Source organism: Bufo bufo, chromosome 5 (genome assembly GCF_905171765.1).
Source record: "Bufo bufo chromosome 5, aBufBuf1.1, whole genome shotgun sequence".
In the NCBI taxonomy this organism is placed as follows: domain Eukaryota; kingdom Metazoa; phylum Chordata; class Amphibia; order Anura; family Bufonidae; genus Bufo; species Bufo bufo.
The window spans coordinates 86015343-86035806 of record NC_053393.1 but is presented as its reverse complement, the minus strand read 5'-3'; the positions used below and the strand labels follow the sequence as shown (position 1 = coordinate 86035806).

At 47.4% G+C, this 20464-nt stretch overlaps 1 protein-coding gene across 2 annotated transcripts in view; it reads right to left on the bottom strand.

Moving 5' to 3' along the window:
- Positions 1 to 16391: 16391 nt before the first annotated feature.
- The window catches only part of NBN (nibrin), a 54229-nt gene continuing 50156 nt past the window's right edge, over positions 16392 to 20464 (bottom strand). For both annotated transcript variants that reach the window (XM_040432263.1, XM_040432265.1), the window contains exon 16: positions 16392 to 17284. In XM_040432263.1, coding sequence (XP_040288197.1) covers positions 17251 to 17284 — 34 coding nt within the window. In that variant the 3' untranslated portion in view covers positions 16392 to 17250. The remainder of the gene's footprint in view (positions 17285 to 20464) is intronic.

Below are 20464 nucleotides of genomic sequence, written 5' to 3'. Positions count from 1 at the left end.
AGGAGAACTCGGATGTCAATCAACTGTACATGGGCGTGCCAAAGGGTGAGAAGACGGAGCCTCTAGGTGCTGAAGCAACGCCCTAATAGCACCTAGAGGCTCATTAGCATATTTTAAGAGAACGGCGGCAGGCAGGGAGTTATAAAGCATACTGTTATGTACTGCTGACATTAGCACATTTTTCTCATGCCAGAAACACTTTAAATTATGCATTGCCTAAAGGCAGGTTTACACGGCCTGATGGAGCAGCGTTCTTTACTGACTGGCTGCGCGGCAGTGGAGGTGAAGAGCTGCATTTACATGCAGTAGTCCCCTCCACTCTGATTCATTGTTTCTGGGCAGCAGATCACACACCACGATCTGGAGTCGGCAAATAATGATTTAGGTATCCGCGTGAAAGATTGTTTGTTTCAGATTTATCGGAAACGAGCGTTCATGTAAATGGTTACCCTCCAATAATCTGCCTGACCATCGGGCAGTGTAAATCCACCTTAAGGCTGTCCAGGCAAACTTTATATACACTTCCCAACACATTGAAGACACTTAACAGACCATATGAGCTAGAAAGAGGAACAGAAAGTTGTGACTTTCACATTCCTTAAAGGTGAAGGATGGGTTCTATTTAGTCATTTACTGAGGCACTTTCCATAAACCAATAGCCACGTCCGTGCAAGAAGAAGAGGACCCCCTTTAAAAACGTACATTCTTCTGTGTTGAATGTGTAAAGAATGTATAGAAAATGGGGTTGTTTACAATGATGGAAGACCAAATCCCCTTTAAATTAACATTGTGTGTGGGGATGTGATGCTGCTTATGATGGATGAACTGGAGCCTATGTTTTAGACCCATTCAAGGGTTGACCACACTGTCTAATGTTCATGAGTGAAGGCCACTGATCTTCTATTGGGGACCAAAAAAGGAAGAGTGACCCAAGATTAGTCAGTTGTTACACTGCAGTCGTGTAACTTGGAGCTCCTCTGCGCCACATCCACACTGGAGAAAAATAAAATCATAGATTGTATTTTTACGCTGAAACATGGGATAAAAAGGCTGATTGTCCTAATGCCAGTCCGGCTCTGATGTCATGCTGTACCACTAAATCTTTTGGTAGGTATAAACTTGGGCTGAAGAACATTACCCACATTGACATTTCAACAGGAGATTACTGTACCTCCATCTCTCGTTGGAGAAGACCTACCCATGTCAATGGGGGGGGGAAGGAGTCTAAAAGATGGCTTTGTCCAGCGGTTATTTTGGTTTAAGGGGCATTATGAGACCATTATCTGGGGGATTCTATGGTTAGGCCTAAACAGTTGGACATTCCTGCGGTAGCTGCATGTTGTGCTTAATCTCTAGGAAATGCTAGATGTTTCATGTGTAGTCCTGGCCTAAATGAATGTTTTTACTTTTATTTGCTGCTGCAGCGTTCATCACTCTGAACCTCATGTACGATGAGTACCCCTGTAACCGTGTGTGGCCTTGCAACAGTATGGTTCGAAACCATTCTCCTATGAATCCCAGTTTACACTGTCGCTGTATTTTCCAGGATACTAGCACTTGAAACTGTTTATATGTAACCTGCTAGGATGTGTCCTGTTTAGACGGATGACCCTTTTAGAAGGCCCAAGACGTATCCTGGCTGCCGTGATCATTATGGTTTCTCTGTGAAACATCCGTACACTACTCACACATAATGCTGTGTAAAAGTTGAAAATCTACTCAGATGCTGTATGTAACAATTTGCTGTGCAAAATAGGGTTGTTGAAATGCAACTTTATATTATGCAATATAAAATTATATGAAGGAAAACAAAAACCTGACTTGTCTGATCTTTTGTATGAATGGAGAGTGGGCGACTGAGACTTTATCTTGTAAACCTGCCCACAACGGAGGCAAAATCTATTAAACTCCAGTCACTGTTAGGCCGCTTTCAGACGAGCGAGTTGTACCCTCCGGACTCGCTGCGTGAGTATAAGACAGCTCCTGTCCTGAACTTCCAACACTGCTGGGGTCACATAGCATTATATTGATTTATGATGCCATGTAACCCTTAGAGGTCTGGAATAGATGACACTGACATAATGCTGTCACTGGTATACAATACATGCCAGACCTCTATGGTTTACCTAGCATCATAAATCAATATAATGCTATGCGACCCCCGGCAGTGTTGGACGGAAGCAGTCTTTATACTCACGCAGCGAGTCCGGAGGGTACAACTCGCTTGTCTGAAAGGGGCCTTAGGGAAGGTTCACACCCCTGTTTAACTGATCCAGCAGAGAACGGCCTGCCAACGTTCACTGGATACTGCCGTCCACCGCTTGACTACAGTGGGATCTGGCCGGTTGCCGGCGTCAGTCGAGTTTTGGTCGAACAAAAACATGATGTAGTTTTGCAACAGCTGGAGGGCCAAGAGTTTGATATCCCTGCTTATAGATGTTTCAGTCTAAAGGTATTCCATAAATGTTGGCAAAAAAGCAAATTCAACCCATGACAGACACTCAAAAGAAAATGAGAGCAAAAAGTTGCATGCTAATACATTACCCCTTAAGTGTCTATCCGTGCACCATATTTTCAAACACTGATGACATCTTACAATACAATCCAGTAAAAGTACAGTGACCGCCAATAATTTCTGCAAGTGGTTTGGGCTGAGATAGTGTCAGAGTTGTAAAGCATATAATCCAAGGAATAACTATGGAAAATAACATTCCAACGGCCAAAGAAAAAAGGGGGTGGGGAAAGTAATTGTAAAGAGCAAACCCTTTCAGATCCTGCACATAAGGGTGGCCATCATTGTTGCTACAGAGCGGTCCTATCAGAAGCTGTCAAAGCATATCTTCTATATGTTACCCAAGGATCCCAGATGGCTATGATAGAAGTGGCGTGTGAGATCCCAGTGGGCAAGCTGTTCAAATCTGTAAATCTGATCTCCTCTGGCTAGCCATTGTGGAATCAAAGGTGGGTCTTGTCGTTTCAAGTGTCTCACCACCAGGACTTTGGCAGCTGCTAGTATCAGATGGATAAATTAATATAATTTTTTTTTTAACCGTACTGGGGGCTTTGCAGTCCTAGAGAAGACTGATAAATCAGATTATTGGCGATACAGCAATCTGAATCCTGGCAATGTGGGACAGTCTGGTTAGGGGAGTTAGAATCCCATATGGCTAACAGAACCCCGAGGGATCAGTTGCTGGAAGCAATTCCTACAATGTCAAAAGCGGTGGACTTTTTTTCGGATGCATCAGCTGACATAAGGTTCTCTGCTAGAGCAGCAGCAATATCGAATTCGGCTAGAAGATCCCTTTGGCTGAAGGGATGGAAGGGAGATGTCGCCTCTAAGTCCAAATTATGTGCCCTTCCTTGCCAGGGAAAATTTTTATTCGGTTCTGCGCTGAATGACCTATTAGATAAAGCGTCTGATATAGAAAAAAGGGATTCCCGGTGCCAGTCCTTCCGAAGCAGAGAAGGCCCTTTTGGGTTAGAGATAAGAGATGAAACTAGATCCCGAAAGAGGCAATGAGTGAGAAGTCAAAAAGCCTTTTATTCAAATCCAAGCCCCAGTCTTCCAATGTTACTCAGCAATGACGCCAGGGATCAGGTGGGGTGGGGGGTCGGCTGTCTTTATATTTTCAATCCTGGCAAAATATCACATCAAGTGCCTGGGTAAAAAATATAATAAAGGAAGGTTACCGCTTAGAATTCAAAAGTCCCCCACCGGAAAGGCTAAAAATGACGGCTCTACAAGACTCTCCAAAACAGGTCGCCTTATTAAGGGAGATAAGAAATCTGGACAAATCAGTCCTGGTTCCAGTTCCCGCAGAAGAAATAGGGGCAGGTTTTTATTCAACACTCTTTCTTGTCCCCAAGCCGCATGGGTCCTATCGAACTATAATAAACCTGAAGGACCTAAATTTATCATGGAATACATATCGTCAACAATTCTACATCTATTCCACGCCTATTACCATGTACCCATACACCCATCGTCTCAGGGTAGCAGTAAGGGTAAGAGTCAGTTCTCCACCTACAGTTCAGAGCCCTCCTCTTTGGGATATCGCAGGCACCAAGAATCTTTACGAAACTTATGGCAGAGGTGATGGCACATTATAATTATACCGTACCTAGACAATCTGCTGGTAGTAGGACAGTCTCAGAGTTCCCGAAGTGTTAAAGATATTGATGAGCTTGGGCTGGATGGTAAACTGGAAGAAATCATGTCTGACGCATGTCTATCAATGCACCTTCCTCGAAGTTCTACTAGATTCCTTGTCCCAAAAGTCCCACCTCCCGGTGGGGAAGTGCCTTTCAATACAGCAGAAGATAGGGTAATTCAGCAAAACCAGAATGACCACTCTAAGGAAGGCCATTTCAGTTCTAGGTTTGATGACATCTTGCATACCAGCGGTAAAACGGGCACAGTTCAGGTCCAGGGTTCTTCAAATGCACATCCTTTCATTCTGCCCATGTCAGTAAGAAATTCCCTGAGGTAGTGGACATGGTCAGAAAATCTGAGTTAAGGGGTAGAATGGACAAGGGACAATCCCTTAATAATCACAACTGACACCAGCCAACGGGGATGGGGGCGCACTCGGTTTTGGGGTTTTCCCAAGGTCAGCGGTTCAAAGCAATCGGCCCCAGAATTAAAGAACTGTATGCAAACGCATTTAATTTTTTCTGACTGATCAGGCATTTTTCAGACTTATCAGGATCTTAACGACCACAGGTTTATACCCCCCTAAAGACCAGGCCCTTTTTTACAAATCGGCACTCCACAACTTTAGCGGTTTATTGCTCGGTCATGCAACTTACCACCCAAATGAATTTTACCTCCTTTTCTTCTCACTAATAGAGCTTTCATTTGGTGGTATTTCATTGCTGCTGACATTTTTACTTTTTTTGTTATTAATCGAAATTTAACGATTTTTTGCAAAAAAATGACATTTTTCACTTTCAGTTGCAAAATTTGCAAAAAAAACGACATCCATATATACATTTTCTCTAAATTTATTGTTCTACATGTCTTTGATAAAAAAAAAAATGTTTGGGTAAGAAAAAAAATGGTTTGGGTAAAAGTTATAGCGTTTACAAACTATGGTACAAAAATGTGAATTTCCGCTTTTTGAAGCAGCTCTGACTTTGAGCACCTGTCATGTTTCCTGAGGTTCTACAATGCCCAGACAGTACAAACACCCCACAAATGACCCCATTTCGGAAAGTAGACACCCTAAGGTATTCGCTGATGGCATAGTGAGTTCATAGAACTTTTTATTTTTTGTCACAAGTTAGCGGAAAATGATGATTTTTTATTTATTTTTTTCTTACAAAGTCTCATATTCCACTAACTTGTGACAAAAAATAAAAACTTCCATGAACTCACTATGCCCATCAGCGAATACCTTGGGGTGTCTTCTTTCCAAAATGGGGTCACTTGTGGGGTAGTTATACTGCCCTGGCATTCTAGGGGCCCAAATGTGTGGTAAGGAGTTTGAAATCAAATTCTGTAAAAAATGACCAGTGAAATCCGAAAGGTGCTCTTTGGAATATGGGCCCCTTTGCCCACCTAGGCTGCAAAAAAGTGTCACACATCTGGTATCTCCGTATTCAGGAGAAGTTGGGAAATGTGTTTTGGGGTGTCATTTTACATATACCCATGCTGGGTGAGATAAATATCTTGGTCAATGTCAACTTTGTATAAAAAAATGGGAAAAGTTGTCTTTTGCCAAGATATTTCTCTCACCCAGCATGGGTATATGTAAAATAACACCCCAAAACACATTGCCCAACTTCTCCTGAGTACGGCGATACGAGATGTGTGACACTTTTTTGCAGCCTAGATGCGCAAAGGGGCCCACATTCCTTTTATGAGGGCATTTTTAGACATTTGGATCCCAGACTTCTTCTCACGCTTTAGGGCCCCTAGAATGCCAGGGCAGTATAAATACCCCACATGTGTCCCCATTTTGGAAAGAAGACACCCCAAGGTATTCAATAAGGGGCATGGCGAGTTCATAGAATTTTTTTTTTTTTTGGCACAAGTTAGCGGAAATTGATTTTATATATTTTTTTTCTCACAAAGTCTCCCTTTCCGCTAACTTGGGACAAAAATTTCAATCGTTCATGGACTCAATATGCCCCTCACGGAATACCTTGGGGTGTCTTCTTTCCGAAATGGGGTCACATGTGGGGTATTTATACTGCCCTGGCATTCTAGGGGCCCTAAAGCGTGAGAAGAAGTCTGGAATATAAATCTCAAAAAATTTTTACGCATTTGGATTCCGTGAGGGGTATGGTGAGTTCATGTGAGATTTTATTTTTTGACACAAGTTAGTGGAATATGAGACTTTGTAAGAAAAAAATAATAATTTCCGCTAAATTGGGCCAAAAAAATGTCTGAATGGAGCCTTACAGAGGGGTGATCAATTGATCACCCCCCTATAAGGCTCCATTCAGATGTCCGTATGTGTTTTGCGGATCCGATCCATGTATCCGTAAAAATCATATGACAGGGGGGGTGATCAATGACAGGGGGGGTGATCAGGGAGTCTATATGGGGTGATCACCACAGTCATTGATCACGCCCCTGTAAGGCTCCATTCAGACGTCCGTATGCGTTTTGCGGATCCGATCCATCTATCAGTAGATCCGTAAAAATCATGCGGACATCTGAATGGAGCTTTACAGGGGGTAATCAATGACAGGGGGGTGATCAGGGAGTCTATATGGGGTGATCACCACAGTCATTGATCACGCCCCTGTAAGGCTCCATTCAGACGTCCAGATGCGTTTTGCGGATCCGATCCATCTATCAGTGGATCCGTAAAAATCATACGGACATCTGAATGCAGCCTGACAGGGGGGGTGATCAATGACAGGGGGGTGATCAGGGAGTCTATATGGGGTGATCACCCCCCCCCTGGAAGGCTCCAGGGAGACGCCTGTATGTGTTTTGCGGATCCGATCCATCTATCAGTGGATCCGTAAAAATCATGCGGACGTCTGAATGGAGCTTTACAGGGGGGTGATCAATGACAGGGGGGTAATCAATGACAGGGGGGGGTGATCAGGGAGTCTATATGGGGTGATCACCACAGTCATTGATCACGCCCCTGTAAGGCTCCATTCAGATGTCCGTATGCGTTTTGCGGATCCGATCCATCTATCAGTAGATCCGTAAAAATCATGCGGACATCTGAATGGAGCTTTACAGGGGGGTAATCAATGACAGGGGGGTGATCAGGGAGTCTATATGGGGTGATCACCACAGTCATTGATCACGCCCCTGTAAGGCTCCATTCAGACGTCCGTATGCGTTTTGCGGATCCGATCCATCTATCAGTGGATCCGTAAAAATCATGCGGACATCTGAATAGAGCTTTACAGGGGGGTAATCAATGACAGGGGGGTGATCAGGGAGTCTATATGGGGTGATCACCACAGTCATTGATCATGCCCCTGTAAGGCTCCATTCAGACGTCCGTATGCGTTTTGCGGATCCGATCCATCTATCAGTGGATCCGTAAAAATCATGCGGACGTCTGAATAGAGCTTTACAGGGGGGTAATCAATGACAGGGGGGGTGATCAGGGAGTCTATATGGGGTGATCAGGGGTGATCAAGGGTGAATAAGGGGTTAATAAGTGACAGGGGGGGTGTAGTGTAGTGGTGCTTGGTGCAACATATTACTGAGCTACCTGTGTCCTCTGGTGGTCGATCCAAACAAAGGGGACCACCAGAGGACCAGGTAGCAGGTATATTAGACGCTGTTATCAAAACAGCGTCTAATATACCTGTTAGGGGTTAAAAAAAACACATCTCCAGCCTGCCAGCGAACGATCGCCGCTGGCAGGCTGGAGATCAACTCTCTTACCTTCCGTTCCTGTGAGCGCGCGCGCGCCTGTGTGCGCGCGCGTTCACAGGAAATCTCGGCTCACGCGAGATGACGCCAATCGGCGTTAGCGTAGCCTGGGGGAGCCGCCACGATGACGCCTTTCGGCGTTACAGTTGCGGCAAGTGGTTAATCAGTCTAAAAAAATACCTGGTTAGTCAGAAAAATGCATTGCAATACCAGATCCGTTTTTCCGGTGTCATCCGGCAAAACGGATCCGGTATTTATTTTTTTCACATTTTTAAAGCCGGATCCGTCAATGCGGCAATTTGAATGACGGATTACATTCCTATGCCAATACATTCCTATGGAAAAAAATGCCAGATCCGGCATTCAGGCAAGTGTCCCGATTTTTTGGCCGGAGATAAAACCGCAGTATGCTGCGGTATTATCTCAATCCTGAAAAGTTAAAAAGACTGAACTGAAGACATTCTGAACGGATTGCTCTCCATTCAGAATGCATTAGGATAAAACTGATCAGTTCTTTTCCGGTATAGAGCCCTTAGGACGGAACTCTATGCCGGAAAAGAAAAAAACGCTAGTGTGAAAGTACCCTTACCCCGATTACAGCAGGCCTGACCTGCGATCACCTTCCTGCTAGGGAAAAACCTGCCCCGGACAACTGAAAATATACTCGAGTATAAGCCGAGGCCCCTAATTTTACCCCAAAAAAAGGGAAAAATTATTGACTCTAGTATAAGACTAGGGTGGGAAATGCAGCTATAATGCAGAGTGTATGTGTATATAATGCACACACTCTACATTATATACACACATCTGCAAGAGGGTGACTCAGATTGATGGGAGTCTGACTTTGAGTCCCTGTATTTAATGCAGAGTGTGTGCATTATATACACACACACTCTGCATTAAATACAGGGAGCCATCCAAAGATCTCCCCCCTAAACAGTGCCATACACAGATCCCCCCTCCCCTAAACAGTGTAGGGGGGACTGTAGGGGGATCTGTGGATGGCACTGTTTAGGGGAGGGGGGATCTGTGGATGGCACTGTAGGAGGATCTGTGGATGGCACTGCCATCCACAGATCCCCCTACAGTGCCATCCACAGATCCCCCTCCCAGACGCTCACAGCAGTATATTTATAAACTAATCAGTAACCTTTAACTTTAATCATTGCTCATTGCTGAGCTCTTTACTCGAGGGGGCTTTTTGAGCACAAAAATGTGGCAAAACACGAGATTTTTGTGAACTCAACTGTAAAATCTCTTTCTCGCTTTATTCATTGGGGGACACAGGACCGTGGGTATAGCTTGCTGCTGCCACTAGGAGGCGACACTAGGCTGAAAGCTGTTAGCTCCTCCCCTGCAGGCTATACCCCCTCCAGCCTGGAGAGAGCATATCAGTTTGTGCTTCAGCAGTAGGAGAAACAGTACCGAAACAAAAACACAACCAGTAAGGACCACTGCCCAACAAAAAAAAAAAAACGGACACCAGCCCCAAACGGCAACTCGGACCCACTGGCCTCATAATAAAAGAAAAAATGTGTGGGTGCTGTGTCCCCCAATGAATAAAGCGAGAAAGAGATTTTACAGGTGAGTTCACAAAAATCTCGTTTTCTCGCTCATTCATTGGGGGACACAGGACCGTGGGACGTCCTAAAGCAGTCCCGGGGGCGGGAAACAACCACTGGCCCAGAACAAAACCAACTCCCTCTGGTAAGACACTACACTGCGGCCTGCAAAACTCTGCGGCCAAGAGCAGCATCCGCCGAGGCGAAAGAATGCACTCGGTAAAATTTCGTGAAGGTGTGTAAAGAGGACAAAGTCGCTGCCTTACACAATTGAGACGCCGAAGCGTGGTGAAGGTGAGCCCAAGAAGCCCCGACCGCCCTGGTAGAGTGAGCCGTGATACCGGGAGGAGGAACCTTGCCCTTAGAGCGGTAGGCCTCTGCAATGGCCGATCTAATCCACCGAGCAATCGTCACCTTCGAGGCTGCCAAACCTTTACGAGGACCTTCCGAGATTACGAACAGGGATTCCGTACGTCTAAAAGGGGCCACCACTGCCAGGTAGATCCGCAAGGCCCGTACCACATCCAGACGGTGGAGAGCCACCTCCCTAGGATGAGAAGGCTCAGGGCAAAAAGAGGGCAGAACAATGTCCTCATTAACATGAAACGCCGACACCACCTTCGGCAGGAAGGACGGCACTGTCCGGAGTACTACCTTGTCTTGATGAAACACCAAGAAGGGCTCTTTGGACGAGAGAGCCGCCAGTTCCGACACCCGCCGGATGGAGGTAATTGCAACCAGAAACGCAACCTTCCATGAAAGCATGCGAAGGGAGACTGATCGCAGAGGTATAAATGGCTCGGACTGGAGCGCTACCAGCACCAGATTCAGGTCCCAGGAATGCAACGGTGGCCGATAAGGGACTGCGGTGTGAGCCACTCCCTGTATGAAAGTCTTGACCAGACCCAACACCGCCAGTGTACGCTGGAAAAAAATGGAAAGAGCAGAAACCTGACCTTTCAGCGAACTCAGAGCTAGTCCCAGCTCTAAACCCGCCTGAAGGAAAGCCAGCACCGTAGGGAGGGAAAACTGCCTGGGAAGATCCCTGTCCTCACAGAATTTGAGGAAAGATTTCCACGTCCGATAATAGATCTTGGCGGAGGAGGGCTTCCTAGCCCTAATCATCGTGCGAACAACTGCATCGGAGAAACCTCTTTGCTTCAACAGGAAGGTTTCAATAGCCACGCCGTTAAACGTAGCGTATTTAAACCCTGGTGGAAGACTGGGCCCTGTGAGAGCAGGTCGGGCCTGAGTGGAAGGGGCCACGGCACGTCTCCCAGAAGAAGAATGAGCTCTGAGTACCAAGCTCGACGAGGCCAGTCTGGGGCGATCAGAAGCGTCTGAATGCCCTCCATCCTGATTCTGCGTAGGATCCGAGGTAGGAGCGGTAACGGAGGGAACACGTACAGAAACGTAAAGTTGTCCCACGGAGCCACGAGGGCGTCCACGTCGTACGCCATCGGATCTCTTGCGCGAGACAGAAAGCACGGGAGTTTGTGATTTAGCCTGGACGCCATCAGATCCACTTCTGGGCGTCCCCATCGGAGACAAAGGTCCTCGAACACCTCCGGATGGAGAGACCACTCCCCCCGAGTCCACCGTCGTTCAGCTGAGGAAGTCCGCTGTCCAATTGTCCACACCCGGGATGAATATAGCCGAGATCACCGGAACATGGGCTTCCGCCCACTGCAGAATCCTTGCGGCCTCGTTCATCACCGTCCCGCTGCGAGTCCCCCCTTGGTGTTGAATAGGCAACCGCTGTAGCGTTGTCCGACTCTATCCTGACCGGACGGCCCTGCAAATAGGGGGTCCAATGGCAGAGGGAGAGGTAGATGGCCCGGAGCTCCAGTATATTGATAGGTAGTTTGGACTCCGACAGAGACCAAACGCCTTGGGCTGTCCGGGTACCGAAGACCCCTCCCCAGCCGCTGAGGCTGGCGTCGGTCGTGACCACCGTCCATGACACTGGAAGGAAGGACTTCCCCGAGGACATGTGGTCCGGTACCATCCACCAGCCCAGAGCCGCGCGCACTGGGTGGGACAGAGAGATCCTGAGGTCCAGAGAATCCCGGGACTTGTCCCAGGAGGACAAAATGAGCCTCTGAAAATCCCTGGTGTGGAACTGGGCGAATGGAATCGCCTCGAAGGAGGCCACCATCAGGCCCAGTACTCGCATGCAGCTGCGAATCAACACCCTGCGGCGCTGAATGAGCAGACGCACCGTCCTCTGAATGTCCGATCTCTTGTCCAGTGGTAGACGCACCACGGCAGCCTCGGAGTCCAGTGTCATGCCCAAGAATCTGATCTGAGTGGTGGGAGACAGGCATGACTTCCTCAGGTTGATAATCCACCCGAAGCGAGTGAGGGTGCTCATCGTAATCTGAAGACTCTCTTCGCATTGAGCCGCTGTAGGTGCCTTGATTAAGATGTCGTCCAGATACGGGAGAAGAGTAATGCCTCTGGACCGCAGAATCCCCAGAAGAGGGGCAAGAACTTTTGTAAATACTCGGAGCCGTCGCCAGACCGAACGGCAGAGCGACGAACTGGTAATGAGCTGCCTGGATGGCAAATCGAAGGAACCGTTGGTGGGCTGTGGTGATGGGGATGTGGAGATATGCATCCTGGATGTCTAAGGACACCATGTGCTCCCCTTTCACCAGTGAAGCAACCACGGAACGAAGGGACTCCATCCTGAACCTTTGAACCCGCAGATAACGGTTCAACAGTTTTAGGTCCAGCACTGGCCTCACATCGCCCTCCTTTTTGGGGACCACAAACAGGTTGGAATAAAAACCCGTAAACCGCTCTCCAAGGGAACAGGGAAATCACCCCCCGTGAGAGAAGTGACTGGACTGCGTGCAAAAGAGCCGCGGCCCGGATGGGATCCCTCGAGGGCTGGGAGAGGAAGAAGCGGTTGGGGGGAAGAGACCTGAACTCTATTTTGTAGCCCGAGGAGACAACCTCGAGCGCCCATGCGTCGGAATATGGGCGTGCCAAATCTCCTGAAACAGGAGAAGACGCCCCCCACCTGTGAGGGTGGGGGACAAACCTTCATGCTGAAGGCTGCTTACCTGGGGGCTGTGCGAGGCTGCTGAGGCCGCGGACGCCAGGCCTGCTGGGGCTTAAAGGACGGTCCTTTCCGCCGATCCTGATTGGGCGGCCCCGCCACTGAGGTGGGTGCTGAACGGGTGCCCGAAAAGCGGCGAAAGGACTGAAAGCGAGAAGATGAAGTTCTGGACTGAAAAGGCCGCTTTGCCCTGGTTGGGGCAGATGGGTGCTTTTTCCACCCGTAGCCTCCGAAATAATCTCATCTAATTTGGACCCAAATAGCCGAGACCCCGAGAACGGAAGCCTCAACAGGGAGCGCTTAGATGAGGAATCGGCTTTCCAGGCCTTGAGCCACAACTCCCGGCGGATGGAAGTGGCGAGAGCTGAGGAACGGGCGATCATAGTCCCAGCATCCAAAGCCGCTTCACAGAGATATTTCCCTGCCTGAGAAATTTGAGCGCTGACGATTGAAGTTTCAGCGGGAGGGAGGTCGGACTCTATGTCCTGGTTCAAATGGAGGGACCACTCCGAAACTGCTTTGGCTACCCAGGCAGAGGCGAAAATCGGTCGCAATGCCGAACCGCTCGCCGTAAAGATCGACTCTATGCGGCGGTCCACTGGATCCTGGAGGGACGAGCCATCCGCCACCGGGATGGTAGTGAATTTTGCCAAGCGAGCAACCGGTGGGTCCACCTTCGGTGGGGAGGACCATTTGTCCACGGACTCACGTGGAAAAGGGTAGAGTAGGTCTAGGCGTTTCGGAATAATGAAACGCAAACCTGGCTGGTCCCAAGCCTTCGTGACAACGATAGAAAAATCGTTGTGTAATGGGAACGATTTGGGGTTCTGCTTTGTACGCAGAAATGACACCCCTTGTTGGCTAGTGGAGGGAAGGTCCTCCTGAACCTGGAAGGTGTCCCTTATTGCCGATATCAGGCTATCCACCATGGATGCAATCTGAGAAGAGTGCTCCGGATCCATATCTGCATCCGAATCCCCAAGCTCTCCTTCTGACAGTGCGTCGCCTAAAAGGGAGGACGCCTGTGAATGGGATCCAGGAGCAGGGGGGGATGCTGAGGCGTCAGAGGAGGAATGGGTGCCTGCTCTGGGGCGCTTACTAGGAAGTCTACCTCTGGTTTGTGCGCTATGCGACTGTGCGGGTTGCGCCGGTGGTGATTTCTCTACAAACGACCCAGCAATGAAAGGGTGGAATGGGAGATTTTTGAGAGGTCTTCCACTGCCCGTGACAGGGACCTTGCCCAGTCTGGTTCCCCCTGGACAGGCCGCTCCAGGGCTTCTGTGGGCTGTTGTGCCCTAGGGGGATGGCTCTGTGCAGGTTTCTGACATGCAGAGCACAGTGATAGTGACTGACCACGAGGGAATTTCTCCGAACATAAGGAGCAGGCATAGTAAGTGGGTCCTACAGGTGCCTGGTGGGGGTCAGTGGCGGGGTCAGACATGGTCAAATCTCCTGCTGGATGGGGGTATCGATTGCCTACCAGTATGGAGGTCCCAGGTCCTGTATCCTACCCACGCAGTGCAGAGGAAGAATCAGGAAGCTGAATCAGGGTGGGAGAATAAGCCACGCCCCCTTCCAGACCGGACCGGCAAGTCACGCCCCCTTCCAGCCCGGGATCGGCAAGCCACGCCCCTTCCAGCCCGGGAACGGCAGCCTATGCTGAAGTGAGGTCAGAACGCCTATGATCCCCATGTCCGGCCCTGACCACAGCGGTACTGGAACCGCTGCGGCTAAAAGGTAATGTGTGCTATGCCGCCGCCTCTAATAAATAGACCCGATATGCCGCAGAGCGGCCGTGCGGCGAGAACAGTGAGGCCGGAGATCGGGCTGACGGACGGGTGGGGTGAAAGATGGAGGAGGTTCTCCTGCAGCTAGGGGGATGAAGCAGATTACTTACCTGTCTTCATCTGTGTTCTTCACCCTATGATGCAACACCAGCAGGGCCACCCTATGTACCGCTGGCACCATGCGACGGGGTCCGGGCAGAGAAGGGCTGAAGAGAGGGTGGCCCTCTTGCTGGGGGGAAGCAGGGGAGCGAGGCTGCCCTGGTCCACTTTGCCTTCTTGGGGGAGGCAAGGCGGTGACTTAGATACACCGGCCAGCCTCCCGGGGATACAGGGACGCAGGTGACCCTGTGCCCCCTTCCAATAGTCTGTGAATTAAAGATAAAAATAATAAAATCAGAAGAAAAAATAAAAACGCCACCCTGCAAAGCAGGGAGGTCTGCCTCCTACGACACTAAGCTAAAAACTGATATGCTCTCTCCAGGCTGGAGGGGGTATAGCCTGCAGGGGAGGAGCTAACAGCTTTCAGCCTAGTGTCGCCTCCTAGTGGCAGCAGCAAGCTATACCCACGGTCCTGTGTCCCCCAATGATATGAGCGAGAAAACTCGTCTTATACTCGAGTATATACGGTATGTCATATTCTAGGTTCTTCAAAGTAGCCACCTTTTGCTTTGATTACTGCTTTGCATACTCTTGGCATTCTCTTGATGAGCTTCAAGAGGTAGTCCCCTGAAATGGTTTTTACTTCACAGGTGTGCCCTGTCAGGTTTAATAAGTGGGATTTCTTGCCTTATAAATAGGGCTGGGACCATCAGTGGCGTTGAGGAGAAGTCAGGTGGATACACAGCTGATAGTCCTACTGAATAGACTGTTAGAATTTGTATTATAGCAAGAAAAAAAGCAGCTAAGTAAAGAAAAACGAGTGGCCATCATTACTTTAAGAAATGAAGGTCAGTCAGTCAGCCGAAAAATTGGGAAAACTTTGAAAGTAAGGGCTATTTGACCATGAAGGAGAGTGATGGGGTGCTGCGCTAGATGACCTGGCCTCCACAGTCACCGGACCTGAACCCAATCAAGATGGTTTGGGGTGAGCTGGACCGCAGAGTGAAGGCAAAAGGGCCAACAAGTGCTAAGCATCTCTGGGAACTCCTTCATTTCAGGGGACTACCTCTTGAAGCTCATCAAGAGAATGCCAAGAGTGTGCAAAGCAGTAATCAAAGCAAAAGGTGGCTACTTTGAAGAACCTAGAATATGACATATTTTCAGTTGTTTCACACTTGTTTGTTATGTATATAATTCAACATGTGTTAATTCATAGTTTTGATGCCTCATAGTCATGAAAATAAAGAAAACTCTTTGAATGAGAAGGTGTGTCCAAACTTTTGGTCTGTACTGTGTGTGTGTGTATGTATGTATATATATACACACACACACACTGAACAAAAATATAAACACAACACTTTCGGTTTTGCTCCCATTTTGCATGAGCTGAACTCAAAGATCTGAAACATTTTCTACATACACAAAAGACCCATTACTCTCAAATATTGTTCACAAATCTGTCTAAATCTGTGTTAGTGAGCACTTCTCCTTTGCCGAGATAATCCATCCCACCTCACAAGTGTGGCATATCAAGGTGCTGATTAGACAGAATGAATATTGCACAGGTGTGCCTTAGGCTCATTTCACACGAGCGAAGACTTGCCTGAATGGCGGATCCGGCATTTTTTTTCCAAAAGAATGTACTAGTGCCGGATCCGGCATTCAAAATACTGGAATGCCGGATCCGTCCTATGTATGCTATCAAGTGTTTCGCTTCGGCTACACGGCAATCTTGGCCGCAATATCTTTCATACATCAGAATATCTCTGTGCTACATCCCAGCATAGTGAAAGTGAATGGAGATACGTTGCGACTCTTGGCTTGCCATGACCAAAAACACTATGGCTGGATTTCTCGCAACTCAGCAGGACTCGAGTGGCCAAGTTTGCCATATAAACCTGGCCTTATGGTGCCTATACCACTAGAACTGATTATTTTAACAGCAAAAAAAAATGCTATTAAAATAGAAATATTTTCTCAAAACTTTCCCAGAAAAAAAAAAAGACTGACACCATCAGTTAGAAGGGCAACGGTAACATCCAGCTGTAAGTTTATTCATACATTTCCAGGAGGAAGAACACAACAGAGTTCTAAGAAAAGTTGCTAGTTACGTGGACATGGTCTTTGCCTAACTCTGTTCCTTATACTGTGTATCTGTAGGTGGCGGACACCAGATATAATAACATTGCCAGCTTGAGAAGTATCTAGTGGACTCACAAGCCATCAAGAATCTAGAAAGTGAACATTGTGTCAAGTGGTCATTTTAAGTGTAAATTATTTAATTATTTCAACTCAGAACAGCTGCAGACTATGTAGGATTCAGCTGGGATGTGCCAGAAGTAAATATATGTGTAAGGAAAGGTTTGCAAAAATGTCTGGGCTCAGGGTCCTTCACCTCTGCCTGCATCAGAATCCTTCATCCACAGCATGGGTGACAGTAAACGGATCCATGTCTTTTCTTCTGCATCTTTATTGCAGCAGCTTACAGAAAGTTTGGCGTAGTAAAAACATTTACATTTTTCTCTCGCATTCATTTCTTGGTTTAGATTAATGGAAACCAACAAGATATTGGAAGGTGCCTACAACCTTCCCGATTCCTTCATGTGGACGTCACCATACAGTCGCAGAAGTGGAAAACTAACTCTAACCTGAAGAGACCTGGTCCTATACGCAGGGGGCGGATAGACCACTGCATATGTAGAGAAGACTTATGGCCCACTCATATTGGTCATAGACATGACTCCTAACACTGTTCAGTTGAACAGACCCTTGGGTCCATTACTATATGAGACAATGATCACTTTACAGATCAACACGTTGAACATTAGTTTTATCAGTTTTACTTAAGACGTCTTCTTCTTCTGATCAAAAGTCTCCTTAACGTCTTCTTTTGACCGTTTTAGGATTATACCTGTAGAAGCATACAATAAACCAAAATTAAACGTACGATAAAACACATTACAACAGTCATGCTCTAGGAATATGCAAGGAAATGACTGACGAAGTAAAGCTTGACGGCATTACCAAACCAGAGAACTGAGGAAGTTGTGACACTGACTTTTCGTATGTTTCTTGCAATCAGTAACAATAAAGCAGTAAATGGCAGCAAAAAAAATTACAGTTCTCACCCCAAATGTAGTCAAACTGAGATTTCTCTTTTAAAAAAAAAATAGTATGGAGAAGCTGGGCACTCTAGATATTGGCGTACAACCACCAAGCCATTAATGAAGTTAAGACAAGCTGGAGCAAAGCTATAAAAATTCTGAGGTTGCAGTCCCTTAAAGGGTATACCCATCTCAGACAATGGGGGCATATCGCTAGGATATGCCCCCATTGTCTGATAAGTGCAGGTCGACCCGCACCTACAGCGAGAACAGAGCGGGGAGAGCTGTGGCTGGAGGACCCCAGATTTCCACCACCTCGCGCAGCCCCTGCTTTCATTCATTTCTATGGGGCAGACGGAAACAGCCGAGCCAGCGCTTGGCTATTTTCGGCGGCCCCATAGAAATGAATGGAGGCCGGCTGCGCATGCGCAGTGCGCCCTCCGTTCATTTCCCCGATCCGTTGCCATTGTAGGTGAAGGTCCCAGTGGTGGGACCCGCACCTATCAGACAATGGGGGCATATCCTAGCGATATTCCCCCATTGTCCGAGATGGGAAAACCCCTTTAAGACAATAGTATGCATGTTGCATATGCGTTAAAAAAGACCTGCCAGCACCGATTGGATGTCAGACTGTGTAGGGTATTTGCCATTGAGTCTGATAATGAGTTAATAAGGTCCTGTCTATAATGTGATCGCCCTCTCTTTTTATGGGATTAGAGGCAGGCAGCATGTACACCAGTTATCACACGGTCCTGTCCGTATTTCAGTCCACAAACAACGGATCCCAAAAATACGGATACCGTCTGTGTTCATTCCGCCGCCTTCTCACTCCCATCAACAGAAAGGACTGTTCTCATCCACAGGACATGTTTTATAACAGGCATCCTGAAACTGCGGCCCTCCAGCTGTTGCAAAACTACAACTCCCAGCATGCCTGAACAGCCTACAGCAGGGCATTGTGGGAGTTGTAGTTATACAACAGCAGGAAGGCCGCAGTCTGAGGATGCCTGTTTTATAATTAGTGGAACGGCCATGCAGATCCACAAAAAATACGGATGTGTGCACGGCTTCCCAAAAAAATGCAGATAGCGGACGGAGGAAAAATACAGTCGTGTGCACGAGGCCTATAGAGGACAATATTGTAGAGAACCACTGGGTTTTCGGTCTAAAAATAACCAGTGTGAAATGTTAACAGACGAGCTGCGTCAGGATTTAGAAATGCTTGGCATACAATAAAGTGATTAAGCATTTTCACCCTCCTCAAATCCCATTTACTAAGCTCTATTTGCTTAGACAGGGAAATGCAGCAGCCAAATTGCATCATCACTTAACTGGGAATATAATTTGTAGCCGGCCGCCGTTTCCAGGCAACTCCTGATTATCCTTCATATGTGACAGGAAGGGGAAAAAAAGCAAACAAAACCGCGGAAAATAACCTGCCGGGCAGCTCGACCCCGGCTAGGACGGCAAGCAGCGCACACATAATAAGGGCTTCCTTACTTCTGTAATATTACTGCCATATGAACACATACAGATCACACTTTACACATTTTTACTTTCCCAAGGCCCCGTTCAGGATACAGTAAGAAAAGGGACAGTTTAACAGGGTGCCCAGATGACTATGAATGAGAACTTACTAAACCAACAACTTGGATTTTAAAGTATGTTATCGAAAATGGGGGAAGTGGGGGAAAATGGCAAAGCGAACACTAGTGAGTGCTTTCACTATGGAAGCGCTGATTAATATGCAGGAGGTTCGGGGAGCGGCGAGTGTAGCGCTGCTAGCACTGACTGTACTCACCGGGCGCCAGCACCACACTGTACTGTGTTCTGACTGCATATAGTGTCAGGACATAATGCACATAGGGGTGCACTATGATCGGACACTGCGCGATGTCAGGTCACAGTGCAGAGTGGCGCCGGCAGAAGACCAAAGAGAGGTGAGTGCAGGAAGTGCGCGCCATCCAGAGCAGGAGAGGCAGGTTGTTTTATTTATTTTAATATCTGATCTGAGGTCTAATGAAGATTGGAGGGGTTCTGATCTGGATTGTGGGTCTGATGGAGGGGGGGGGGGGGGGTTTGATCTGGATTGTGGGTCTGATGGGGGGGGGGTTTGATCTGGATTGTGGGTCTGATGGGGGGGGGTTCTGATCTGGATTGTGGGTCTGATCGGGAGGTCTGATCTGAGGTCTGATAGAGATTGTAGGTATGTTTGGCAAGCCTGATCTGAGGTCTGATGAAAAAATATATTTTTTTTATTATTTTCCTCCTCTAAAACCTACTTGCGTCTTAGGATCAGGTGTGCCTTAAAAAGTAAAAAACAGAAATTAATAATTGTGTCTTGCTGCCAATTAAAACCAGACAGTGAAACATTCTTTTTTTCTAATTTGTTCATTTCTGATTGTAGTTTTTTTTTTTTGTATTTTCTGATCTGGTTATGGATGGTGGGCAGCCATATTGTCTCATCTGTACTTAATGGCATTCAGGGATATGATTCTACAGAAGCCGGATGAACCATTGGCACATGCACAGTAGAGTCTATAGAGGCCAAGACAGGACTGCTCGGGATATGTGCTAAATTTTGAACAATTGGCGCAAACAAAAGCCAGGAGCAAGGGAAGCCCGGCCCCGTGAATCAAACCAGAACGGGACACACTAGGCTGTGAAAGTGTTGGAAAGAAGGTGCACCAAAGAGCACAGCCCCGCCCATGGTGCACTTGAATCCTCATTTACATCAAGATTAATTTCTTGAGATTACACAAACTGATTTTACAATCCAGTAAACCGGCCCTACAAGGTGTTATGCTTAATTGGGAAAAGTCTGGAGCTGACAGACTCTCTTTCAATTGACTATAATGAGATACAATGAGGATTACAATAACAGACATGTAAAATTTGGGGCTCTTTCCCATAAATCTATTAACCAAGAAAGAAAATCAGTTCACTTTTCTCCTTCCTCACGGGTAACCATAATGGAACCTGCATAA